At 32.4% G+C, this 12,265-nt stretch overlaps 1 protein-coding gene across 4 annotated transcripts; it reads right to left on the bottom strand.

Annotated features, from left to right (window-relative positions):
- Window positions 1–390: 390 nt before the first annotated feature.
- On the bottom strand, window positions 391–4,858 carry LOC11441057 (squamosa promoter-binding-like protein 12). 4 transcript variants are annotated; one of them, XM_039831605.1, is made up of 5 exons: window positions 4,840–4,858; window positions 2,193–2,872; window positions 1,878–2,014; window positions 1,213–1,419; window positions 391–1,020 (listed from the first exon to the last, which is right to left on the bottom strand). In XM_039831605.1, the coding sequence occupies exons 2-5, from the start codon at window positions 2,822–2,824 to the stop codon at window positions 692–694; spliced, it is 1,305 nt and encodes a 434-aa protein (XP_039687539.1). In that variant the 5' UTR covers window positions 2,825–2,872; window positions 4,840–4,858; the 3' UTR covers window positions 391–691. The 4 variants fall into 4 exon arrangements, with proteins under 4 accessions (XP_039687539.1, XP_003601767.2, XP_024634073.1 ...); XM_003601719.4 differs by lacking the exon at window positions 4,840–4,858 and adding an exon at window positions 4,657–4,827; XM_024778305.2 differs by lacking the exon at window positions 4,840–4,858 and adding an exon at window positions 3,404–4,140.
- Between the last annotated feature and the right edge of the window lie 7,407 nt (window positions 4,859–12,265).

Genomic DNA, 12,265 nt, shown 5'->3' with positions numbered 1-12,265 from the left:
AAATTTCACAACCACAAAAAAAAATTAAGTTTCACATAGCGATGAGATTCTTTTTAATAATTTATCAAAAATAAGTAGGGCCGGGTTGTTGAAGTGGGAGAGATTCTATCAAGAGTTTATTTTTAACAAGAGCGTTGTTGTTGAAAATTTTGTATATTACAAAATATTTCACATCACAGCAATATTCTTAAATTAGGTTTACATCAAACTTCAGCTCTGGATTTTTATTTTATTGAAAACGTATTTACGATAATGTAATAAAAACCCCAAAACATAACCTTTGAAAAAATCTTCTCAACTCCTAATAGGAATAGAATTTGGAATTTTGATGTGTTTCTCACCAACCAAGTTTCAACATTGTAAATGTCGAAATTGCGCATCCAGATAATGTGAATAAATTAGCAAGGTAGCAAGTACAAGTATAAAAAGAAATCCTTGTGGAAGACATCCATGGTTTGCTGAAAATAAAAGTCTCGGGATTAAATGACTGCAATAAGCTATTTAGAAAATGGAGTTAACAAATCAGCATGCAGACAAGTTTTCTGATTTGTACTCTTAAAGAAGAAAAAAACCTACATTCCAAAAGATAATTAGGCCCTACAAAATATCATTAGCTCAGTATCATAATGGGGTTGGGACCATTTGAATAAGCATACTCATTTTGTTTTTTTGAAGATCATAAGCATACTCATTAATCCAGCTGGTTGCAAGGGAAACTTGACTCATAGGGTTCGCTGAACAGCTGAAAGTCTTGATAGCGATTGCTATTGTCGTAACCCGAGAACGAGATACAGGCACTGGAGCTGGCCTGATGTTGATCAGTGTGCCAATATTCCGGTGACGAAAAAGGTGAGCGCTGAGCAGTTGCATACTGAGGGGTGCCGGTTGTCCGATTGGAGTGTACGAAGGAGGGGGGCTTGGTATCATATGCACCCCATGAATTGGTTGACAGAAGAGAGAGAGCACGGTTAACATCTTGTGTAGCACTTGGATCAGACAAGGTATTTGGATCTTCTAGACCTGTAATATGTATTCTATCAATGTGAATAACAGTTGTTTCTACAAATAGGAGGTAAAAATTATTATTTATGAAACATGCAATAAACTAGAGGTAAAACAATTATTATCTACATATTAAATGAACCGTCGAACAAACTAAATTTAATGAGAAATCATGACTCGGAGGCTCAATGTTGAAGATTAGAGAACAACCTGGGACAGCAATATTGGTTCCTTTGCCTTTGGATATAAAGTGGCCACTTGAATCATCAGAAAGCATAGTGACAATCTTGTTGAAGTTTTTTGGAGTTTTGAGCATAAAATCTTTGGTTTGGGGGAGCTTGCTGTTGGGCATGTCTGGCCATGCTAAATTTGAAGTATTCTTTGGAAAAGCAAATGGGCCCATTGCTTGCCTCCCATCTGCAGAATGAATATTAAATTAGATAGATTGCTATGTAATATTCTATCATCATGGTATAGATTTTTAGTGCCATCATAATCATATCAAAGATTTACATTATCAGAACACTTAATATTTTCTTATAAGGAGTCTATTCTTATGACTAGAGATTCTCTCTATTTCTTACAAAGAAACTGAATACTCTATGACTATATTTTTGGGTGTATAATTTATATAAAGCACATGTTTCTATAACTGATGTCATTAATTATGCCTTCATCATACGACCAATAACATATCAATGGAGGTTTTTTCTTTTGAGAAATGGAGAACATCGTTGCTCCAATCTTATAATTCTCTCATAACCTTTTTAAGATATCGCCATTCATCGCAAACTAGAAACAAAATGGCAAATTAAACTAATGAAGCAAGACAAGGCTAATCGATCTTTTAGGGGAGGGACTCTTGATATTTATACCATAGGGAGACGAAGAGAGAGCTGATGGATTCAATTTCACTGCTTCAGGCTGAGGTTTGCGACGCCTTGCATTGTGATCTGAAAGACGGCGTCTGCAGCTTCTTTTTTTATCATCAAACTCTGAGAGATCATGGAACCTTCAAAATCATAGTTTTAAGTTAAAATCGTTACCAATTTATTCTAAACAAACCAAAAAGACAGGAAGCTCACTGTGAATGAACAATCTTTATTCTTAATGATTATTCTTTTATTTTCCCGAAAAATATTGTTGTTACTTACTCAATGTCATTTGCATCGGAAAAAAATCACATGTACCTGCTACATTGCTGGCAAAATCGACGCTCCAAACCAGCTACTACCACCACAGGCGATTTGGAATGACTGTCACAAATTCTATGTTTCCGATGGTAATCTTTAGCAAAAGAGAGGTCGAGGCCACAACCTTCCACCTGGCAGCTTGGATTTAGCATGTTCTGACTGCTCGATTTACCTTTCTTTCCGCACAAAAGAGGAACTGCAGAGGAAGAGGCTTTCTTGGAATGACTTCCAGTGCTAACATCCTCAAAGTATAATCTTTTACCAAGCTTTAGTGTGAGCAATGGTTCTGCTGCTGGAGAAGTTTCAATTGGATCTCCTTTAGACGATTCTTTCTTACCGGTGGAATTGTCTGGAGAACCTTCTTGAGTTAACATCGATGTCTTGCTGTCCTCATTTGATGATGAATTATTGGAAGCAGATTTTGAGCTCCTCGAGGATGAAGCATGCATTAGTTTAGACACTGAATAGCCGCTACCACCAGATGGAATCAACATCCCAACATTGATTTCTCGATCTTCCTCCATACTCCAATCAGTAGATTGTAACCTGTGAGTTTCTGCTGCTTTTGAATTCAAGAAGAATAAGTTTTCCCAGTCCCATTGCCCGGGAGATTTCACGTTCCACTCCATGACAAGTCCTCACAAATTCATATACATATGCTCACAGTAATCTGCAAACTACGAGTCAAATTATAATGGTTACTCATTTCATTTTTCTTGAAGCACAGAAAAACTATACAAGATAATAACAAGGAGATTAAACAAGTGAAAGAAATTGCAGAAACCGGAGTAATGATTGGAAGAAGAAAAGAAAGAGTACCAAGTATATCCGTATAAATTCATTATACCAATCACTAAAAAACACAGTACAAATCTTAAATTGTGAAACAGCCTCAAATTCTAAAGAATCTATGAACTGCTAATTCCTAAAGCAAGACATGGATTATACTTTCAATGAAAATATCAAATCACTTTGCATTTCCTGCTAGCACCTATGCAAATGCAAACCAAGATAGTTCTACTACAACTACCACTTCACCTCTCCAACCATAGAATTACAAGGGTATTTTACAATTTTATTGATTCCAATCCCTAAACCCTACTAATGTAAGATGTTTGCAAGTAATTTAATATTTGCATGAAGGGTGTTGCTCCCATAAGTATGATGTCTAATTCACTCAAGAACTCTTTCGAGAAATGTGTGCTTACTTTATGATGAGTACATGTTTTTACGTGAGTTTGACAAAATCACGGTGTGTCACCATAAATTTTAGCAAAAGCTACACTTTAAAACTTCAACAAAATCAATGATGATGCCACCCACCCTCCAATCCAAACATGCACTACCTAAACTTCACTTTCAACATGGGAAACCATCAGATTCCAATAATTCACATTTATCACAGCAATGTCAGGAGTCGGCCATTGAATGAGTCCCCACATTAACAACAACCTCAACAAATGAATCACATATTTGAACTTCCAACAAAACACAGATTTTGGCACACGTTTCATTTTTAGTTAACAAAAATAAAAGTCCAACAACCAAACCTCCATATCATAAATGCCAGAAACCAATCAAGCTAAACCTCAAAAAGCATCTTTTTTAAAGCTCAAATCTAACAAAGGAAGGAAACTATTCTACATCTTAAATGCTGGCTTTGGTCCTCAAATGTTTTTTTGGTACAATTTGGTCCTGAAGTATTAAACCATAATGGAAAGCCAATATCAAAATCTATTATGTAACAGAAGAGTCTCTTTCCTTAAGGACCTTGCTAGTACATATAAAAAGCTTTGGTCCCCTTTTACCCTAAAAAAACACAAACTTTTGCATAAGAAAATTTTCATGAACCTTTATCACAAGCTTTCTCAGCTATACTAATTTCCTTAGAATATGATAAACCCAAAAGAGTGTAAAGAGAGGAAGAAGATCACAGCAAAAAAAAGGAAATAATAATAACAGTATAAAGCAATAACCCTTCAACAAAAATAGCACTCATAAATAGATAAAATCATCATAGTAGTAAATACCAATCACACATCCAGAAAAATAAAAATAAAAGTAACCCAAAAAAGAAAAAGAAAATCACCATGTCATTGTCATTTTCTTTTGAAAGTTTTGATTTTTATATCTCAACAAAAATGGGTCTTGGAAATGCTGCAATGTATAATGTGTATGGTACAACTACACCCATTTGTTCGATGGTTTTCAGATGATAAACCATAAATGGGTTGAAAACAAACAACAAAAATACTTGTTCTTTACAGATCAACACAGAATTCGAGGTTTTTTGTAAGCTAAATCAGGAAAAACAGAACTTAACATACAAAAAACACTATCTTTGTTTCCTTTTATGATTCTGTTTTGGATAAATCACATTTTAGGACACTAAAAACAAATTCATAAAGCTTAAAAAGATAAACACTGAATAATAGAAAGAACAAAAAAAAAAAAAACTTACAGAGAGCATGAAAATGAAGTAAAGGTGTTCATTGAGCTAGAAAAAAAATTTCATTGATGTTTCATTGATATGATGTGTTTCATTGATATGATGGTGGGTTTTGTTTTGTTTTGTTTTGCAACAAACAGTGACAAAAATTGAAATTTGTTGAACCGTACTAGTAGAGTAGTAGCAGAATAGTACCTATCTATCTCTCTTCTTTCCACTCACACACACACACACTTGTTGAGAAAAAAACAAATTAGAGAAACAAACAGCTGTTTATAAATAAACTTTATAGTGTTTCACCAGTGGACAGCTCAGCATCAATACAAGAATCAACAAAAAAACTTCGACAAAATCAAACAAACTGGATGTAACTGTTCTTTTTTTTTCAGTTTAATAAAACAAACTTGGATTAGAAAACTGTTTTGTTTTAATTTTATTTTACTTAGTTTGAGTGTTAGGCATTGTTGTAGTATGGAGGAAATTATTAAATTTATGGTTAAATGGCAACGTGTTGAATCTTTTTTATAATACTTCGTCCCTTAATAAATGACCTAGTTGACAATATACATTATTGATTTAACATACTTTGACCATATTTTTCTACTAATTTACAAAGATAAATAATATCATGTAAAATGTTGTTGGATTCGTCTCGATGAATATTTTTAAAATATTAAATTTTTATAATTTTTTTAGTAGAGAATTGAAGATATTAAAGATAAAACATATGCATTGGTACGTGTGTCAGAGTCAACTAGGTCACTTATTCAGGGACGGAGGGAGTACTATTTTTTTCATAGAAGTTTTCTAGTAATTGGATAGGGTGAGGTTTAGTATAGGAAAGGAAATTTTTTTCCCTTCATGAAAAAGTTGAACTAAAATCATAGATATAATTGTTTTTTAATTGGATGGCTAGGATTTGTTACCTGTAACTTGCTTAAATTGTTGCCGGGCATAGTTGACACCAGGCGTGGTCCCCACCTTCTCATTAAACAACAATTTATGATTTCTTTGTAATAATTCATGGGCCTGTTATTTTGTTTCGGACCTTTTTGTTGTAACTAACATTTTCGGTTAGACCTGGTAATTTAGTTGCTAATAACACTGCCATATTGAATTTACAGAAGAAATTAATAGGTTTTTAAAATGATATTAAAATTTAAAATAATGTTTGACATAAAATTAATAGATGTGGATTATTTAATATGTGACACAAAGTTAAATTTATTGTCATTAATTATGTGTGACATATCCATTGATAATTTTTAAAATAGGTTTAGGTCTAAGATTCTTTTTGTTTTGGGAAGAGTTTAGATTTTGATTAACCATGGATCATTTTTAAAATTGGGTTAGATGTAAGATTCCTTCGGTTTTTGGGAGAGTTTTGATTTTGATAACCATGGATCATTCTTAAAATTGGTTTAGGTGTAAGATTCTATCGGTTTTAGGGAGAGTTTAGATTTTGATTAACTATGGATCATTCTTAAAATTGGTTTAGGTGTAAGATTCTTTCTGTTTTGGGGAGAGTTTGGATTTTGATTATCCATGGAACATTTATGTAAACAGAAAAACAATTTTCCAGTCCAACGATAGTTAACTGGTGCCAATTCCTGAACGGTAGTCAACTACCGCTGGGGGCATTTTAGAATTTTTCATGTGTTATTAGGACATTCTTGATGTGAGAAAAACAATTTTCGACTTTTTTTAAGTGCAACAAATAATACTCATTTTCCCGATTGTTTATTTTCTTAATTGATTTTCCACCATTCTTCATAAATTAAATTATTTTAATTAAAATTTTAAAAATATTCCACAATTCGTATACATTAACAAACGAAAACATAAACTTAATTTTTTTTGTAAGGAAAGTTAATTTCACTAAATATACTCCACATTATTTATCACGCCAAACACACCCGCTAATTTCCAGACACACAGATCATGTACTTGGTTAATTTCACTTCATATACCGAGCTTACACCTTCCACCAGTATCAAATTAAGATAGCGAAGAACAATGGAATGAAGGATGAAATTAAAAGGTTGTGAATACGTGGTTACAACTTCGTCTTAACTCTGCATTTCAGTCATCAATTCATACGTGTCATTACATCTCTTTATTCTCCAAAACACTTTCTTGGTTACCGGCATGAATCCGAACCCACGTTTTAAGATCTTACGTTTTTGGGCAGTAGATTCTTGACATTACTTGCTTATGCCTGATTCAACAACCCTTTAACCAAATTCCAAAACTACAATTGTTGAAATTATCAAGTAATTGAAAGAGAAAAGAAGAATAACTGATGTTTTGTGTTCTATAATCGAAAGACGGTATACTATGTTAAGCTTATGTTCTATGTTTTGTAGCGTTTAAGAAGAAGAATAAAATTTAAAGTTATGATGCTTCAGCAGTGGGTGAGGTGGTGTGACTGTCCTTCGCGTTGTTGTTAGAAAATAAGGAGGTGCAGTGTGATGGTACAAATAACAATAAAAAAACATACTGAGATTTTTTTTTTTTTTTTTGTTCTACCAGTTTTCAACCTACAGCTGTTCTGGGTAAAGGGACTTTTCCATGATGGAAAAGAAGTAAATAAAAAAATTGATCTTATTCTTAGAGTAGTTGGTCGATTAAATCAAATATGTATAATTGAAGGTATTAGTTTAACTTGAAAGTTAGGAAGTAAATAAAAAATCATGTGCCCTCTCCAACGTTGTGTTAAGAGTATGATCTTTTTGTTCACTGAGCATTTGTGGAGCTTCAATTTTGCATCCTGGGTAATTTTGATGTGAAAAATAAGAAGTTATGAATAACATTTTCTACGTTAACTTGTTCTTTGTAGCTATGAAACTTGAATATTCTAAAACGGAGATGTACCCATATCAGATACCGATGTTCCACGAATACTCGCAGATACGCACCCACGAAGTATCAGAATTAATTATAAGATACACAATGATACTTATAAGATATTTCACACATATACGTATCCTAAAAAAATGAATAGTAAAAAAGTGATATAATGTTGTAAACATTCAGTAGAGATGTATATGATTCAATTTTAGATATGCATAACTATAATTGTTTCTCGATGAACCACTTAAAATTATACTTCTTGCGGATGAAAGTAACGAGAGAGTTGATTCAGTTAATCAACATTAGATAAAATTGGTGTTGAATTCTTTTAATTAATGTTTATTTTCTTCAAGTATTTTATATAAGTTTTAGTATAAATTTTTTGTTAACGTATTTTAACCGTATCGTATCCTAAATTTTGAAAAATTCACGTATCTGCGTACCCGTATCGTGTCATACCCGCATTGTATCCATCTCGAAGCTTCGTAGCTTTGGAGTGATTTTCTTCTTGACATGCCCCACTATCAAACAAGTACTAAATATTTTTTATAAGTAAGAAGGAGTGGGAATGAGTTAGATACGTGCCAACTAGTTACTTTTGCAGGTAAGACATGTCTATTTCCTACCATAGGATCATGTTTCGTTTAATTTAAGAATAAGAGTTATTGATTTGAAGGTAAAAACAATCTTGTGAATGGGAGAGCACTTATCTTCTTTATTCACCATAAACTTGACATTTTTTTTTTTAATCAGCAAAATTTTATTAAAAACCCAATCAATGTACAAGACGAACATAGACTGGTGAAATGCAAGTAAAATATGCCGTATATAGGCGGAACACCTGTAAACGAAAATCCCAACAAAGACATCCATGCGATCAACACCCAAAAGAACAACACCCACCTAATAAACATCCCCACCTAAAATAGACTCCTATTCAACCGACCACTGCAAAACGACATCCATAACACTCATTGTTACTACTTGCCCCCAAAAGAACACCTTGTAAGTCCTCATCACCCAAACTGAGCCACATCCACCTTTTCTAAAGATCAACCAGCCTCCACAACCGTGCAACCTCCGGTCCACCGAAAGAACACCTAACAAAGCCCAAAACCAAACTTGAAACAAAGCACTGACTCCCGATCTTGACATGTAAAAGAATATTAACTTATGAGTCTTACTGACGAGCACCTTCAACATATTTTTTAAAAAATTGTTAATTAAAAAAGTCAAATACTATATTTTTAAAGTCAAATACTATATTGTTCAATGTATGAATACGTAAATTTTTATAAAAATTTATCATTTAAGATTTTTAAAGAGTACTTTAAAAATACTCGTTTGCATTTCCTTTAACTTACTTGTTAAGTGTTCGTCAAAAGAAATGTTATCTTTAAGATTGATTTTGAAATGCTATCAAAGGTTGTGAAGAGTGGGATTTTCCACGAATTGGGATTCAATCACATATAACATTGAGAGGAAATTAGATTTTTTATTTTATTGTGTTACCTTACTCGTGTCAATGGAGAGTCTTAGCACAAAATGCTTTAGTGGATAGTGGTATGATTTATAAGTATAAGATCATCTCTAATGATGAGATCTTAATCATTTAAGTTTAATATCTAATAGGTATCCTCGTTAAGGAGAAAAAAATTAGGAGTCTTATAGAACCTATAGTCTCAGTTAAGCATCTCATTCTTAAATGGACCACATAATATTTTTCATTAAATTAATCATTTTTCAATATTTGTTTGACATGCTTTGATTACTAGCAGGATCTATTTAGAACTTTTGTCAAAGGTACTACATTGGAGTGATTGAGTGTTTACTAAACACTCTTATAATTTTTTTTTTATAAATGAACGATGAATACTCTGAATTAATAGTCTCTAACGTGCATGCTCTCGTTCCTATTATAATTTATTTCTTCTTCTTATAGCCCCATCCTTCGTGCACACTTTGCGATTTTTTTTGTTTTTAAGTTTTGAGTTATAGAATTCGAATGGAGGCAAAATGATGAATCCCTAGAGACGTGAGAATGGTGGGGTGAATATAATATTTCATTTAATTTCTTATCATGCCCATTTAGATAAGTCAATTCTTCTCTAATTAGCTTGTATAAAAATAGTAAAACTTTTTATGCTGTTTTTTATATTTGAATTATTTTATTTATAATTTTATCGTTCTTTATCAAATTAAACAATTGAATTCCAAAAACATTTAGATAAGATTGTTTGACTCTATCAATTATTTAACTATAGATTTTAGATTTGAATCCAATCGTAAAAATGTAGTAGTGTTAAATCTAAATATAATTTATTTTTTATTATGGTCCTACTTGTCTTGACATCAAAAAATAAAAGAAAATGAATGTTCTATATAAATAAATTTATTTTATTTTTTAGTTTTAATTCGATTTTGTAATTTTTGAAAGTTTCAATTAAATTCTTTATCTTTGTTGTGAATATTCAAAATTACGTTAGAAAAATATCACATAAGATAATTTTTGGCGTGTTTCATGAATTATAAGAAGGGTTCCGTTCCTTTTGTTTATCTTGGATTACCCGTGGGAGCTAACCCAAAGAAGGGAGGCGTGTGAGTATGCGGAAGAGCAAGCGAAGGTGGCCTTTTTTATGTGGGAGGAAGAGAGTTACAAGATACTTGTAGAGATGATATCTTCGGTAACATTGTCTCGTCGGTTGGATGGGTGGTTTTGCGACGTCAATGAACAAGATGCATTTTCGGTCAACTCAATTTGTAACTATCTTTGTGGCAACTTTCATCTCTCCTTCTTGGTTGGTGGCGAGAAAAAAAGGACCTCTTGGCTTTATTGTGGGAGAGTTCTGCTCCATCAAAGGTTCAAATTTTTTCATGGCTGATAATTTTGGGCCGCTTACCGGCTAGGTCGAACTTGGGGTTGTGAGAGCTCTTTGGGAGGGATTTGCGACCCCCATTGCATTTTGCGTGGGTTTTTTTTGGAGGTTGAAGACCATTTATTCATCAAACGTGTTTTTTCTTTTGATATTTTTAAGTGGCTTGGATATCAATCACTTGTGTCGGAGGAGTTATTTACCTTGCTCCAAATGTTCTCATTTTTTGCCAAGGGAATCAAAGGTGTGTTGTTGGTATGACCTACAACGTTGTAGATAATTTGGAAGACAATAAATGACTACATATTTAAAGAAAAGGTCCCCCAATTGGGAGAGGTAATAGAATTGATACAAAAAGTTATCACCGAGGCCCTTGAAATTGAGTACTACTTATACTTAATCTTATAGTCTTAGTCAAATACCACTTCTACTAATCTCTTCAGTGTTAATAAAATTTCTTTGTTACTCAAAGAAAAAATGTTTAATAAAATTTATTTTAGATTTTACCTCTTTTTACTGCGAGATTGAGTTTTTCCAATGTATTTTCTCATGCTATTTATTTTGACTTGTGGGATCACTTAGTGGATGATCCAAACAAGGACAAGTACATTGTATTTTATTAGTGGTTATAAAATCAAATGTTATAAATTTTTATACATCCAAAAATGGAGACTGCAAAATGTTATAAATTTTTATACATGGACAAGTACATTGAGACAAACAAGGACATAATTATCAGTAAAAAATGGAGACTGCAAAAAACCATATAACATCCAAAAATTAAAGATAATTTCACCTACAGTATATTTTTCTACGTCTTCATATTTTTGAAGTTATTACATTTATTTTTAATTTTCAACACAATCAAATTCTTTTTTCTGTATGCGACCAATCGATTATTCAATAATTTATCTCTAATAATCTTGTGTATTTAATTGTTCATAAATAAAATTATTCAATAATTTGTAATATGACAATACTTAACTTTTTTTAGAGACAAAAACAAATTTTTAAGCAAGAAATTAGGGTGCAAAAACATTACATGACAGAAAACTCATTCCAACTATACGGATGCTATGACCGGGGTTCGAACTCCGGTACCTCCACTTGTGTGTGTGAGTTTATAATGGCTTTGCCATTTCGTCTATCTACCAAAAAAAAAAAAATGTTTTCAGAGTCACGCAAAATATAATGACTATTCTTCAAAGTCGCAAAATGCATGGACCAAAAACATATTTAACCCTAAAATAATTGGGATCCACTAACTGCTACATCAACATTCCGTTAAAGAATTAACAGCAAAGACTAATTTTGATAACGGAGAAAAATGCAAGGATTTTAAAAACATATAATAAAATGTATGGACTATTCTTCAAAGAGGCACAAAATGTAAGGACTAAAATCATATTTAATACTAAATAAAATTTCTTCTACAAATACACATCTAATGGACCAAGTGAAAATGGTACATGGATTCATAGTGGCAGGCCCCCTTGATCAATACTAAGCCGATTATGGCATCTAGCCTAACAATTTTGACATTTTTTTACAGTTGAGCTAGGACTTCTGGATTGTGGCAAGTCTCCTTTAAGAGATAGTAAAATGACCTAAATAGAAGCAAATGGCATAAGAGATATTCACACACCAAAAATAAGAGACTCAGATGAAAATATAGCCGATAGGAGATACACAGAACGATTTTGACATTTGAAATGCGCTATCGAAGTTTTCACGTTACAAACCAATCCTCACAAGTCACAAGGAGGTATATTAAAAATTGTAAATTATTACATCAATCCTCAACCTTAATTATACACTCTCTACGACTTAACAACTTGTCTATTTTGCAATCTATGTTTAAACATGATCCGGTCATTTGATGTGGATCACAAATT

This window comes from Medicago truncatula, chromosome 3 (assembly GCF_003473485.1).
Source record: "Medicago truncatula cultivar Jemalong A17 chromosome 3, MtrunA17r5.0-ANR, whole genome shotgun sequence".
Lineage (NCBI taxonomy): Eukaryota > Viridiplantae > Streptophyta > Magnoliopsida > Fabales > Fabaceae > Medicago > Medicago truncatula.
This window is presented reverse-complemented; position numbering and strand designations above follow the sequence as displayed.

Bases quoted from the DNA above. Each gene is read 5' to 3' on its own strand.
- LOC11441057 (XM_039831605.1), bottom strand. From the start codon at position 2,824: ATGGAGTGGAACGTGAAATCTCCCGGGCAATGGGACTGGGAAAACTTA. The intron at 2,015-2,192 runs GTACATGTGATT...ATGATTTTGAAG, and splicing joins TTTTGCCAGCAATGTAGCAG to GTTCCATGATCTCTCAGAGT. The intron at 1,021-1,212 runs GTTGTTCTCTAA...TACATATTACAG, and splicing joins AACCAATATTGCTGTCCCAG to GTCTAGAAGATCCAAATACC.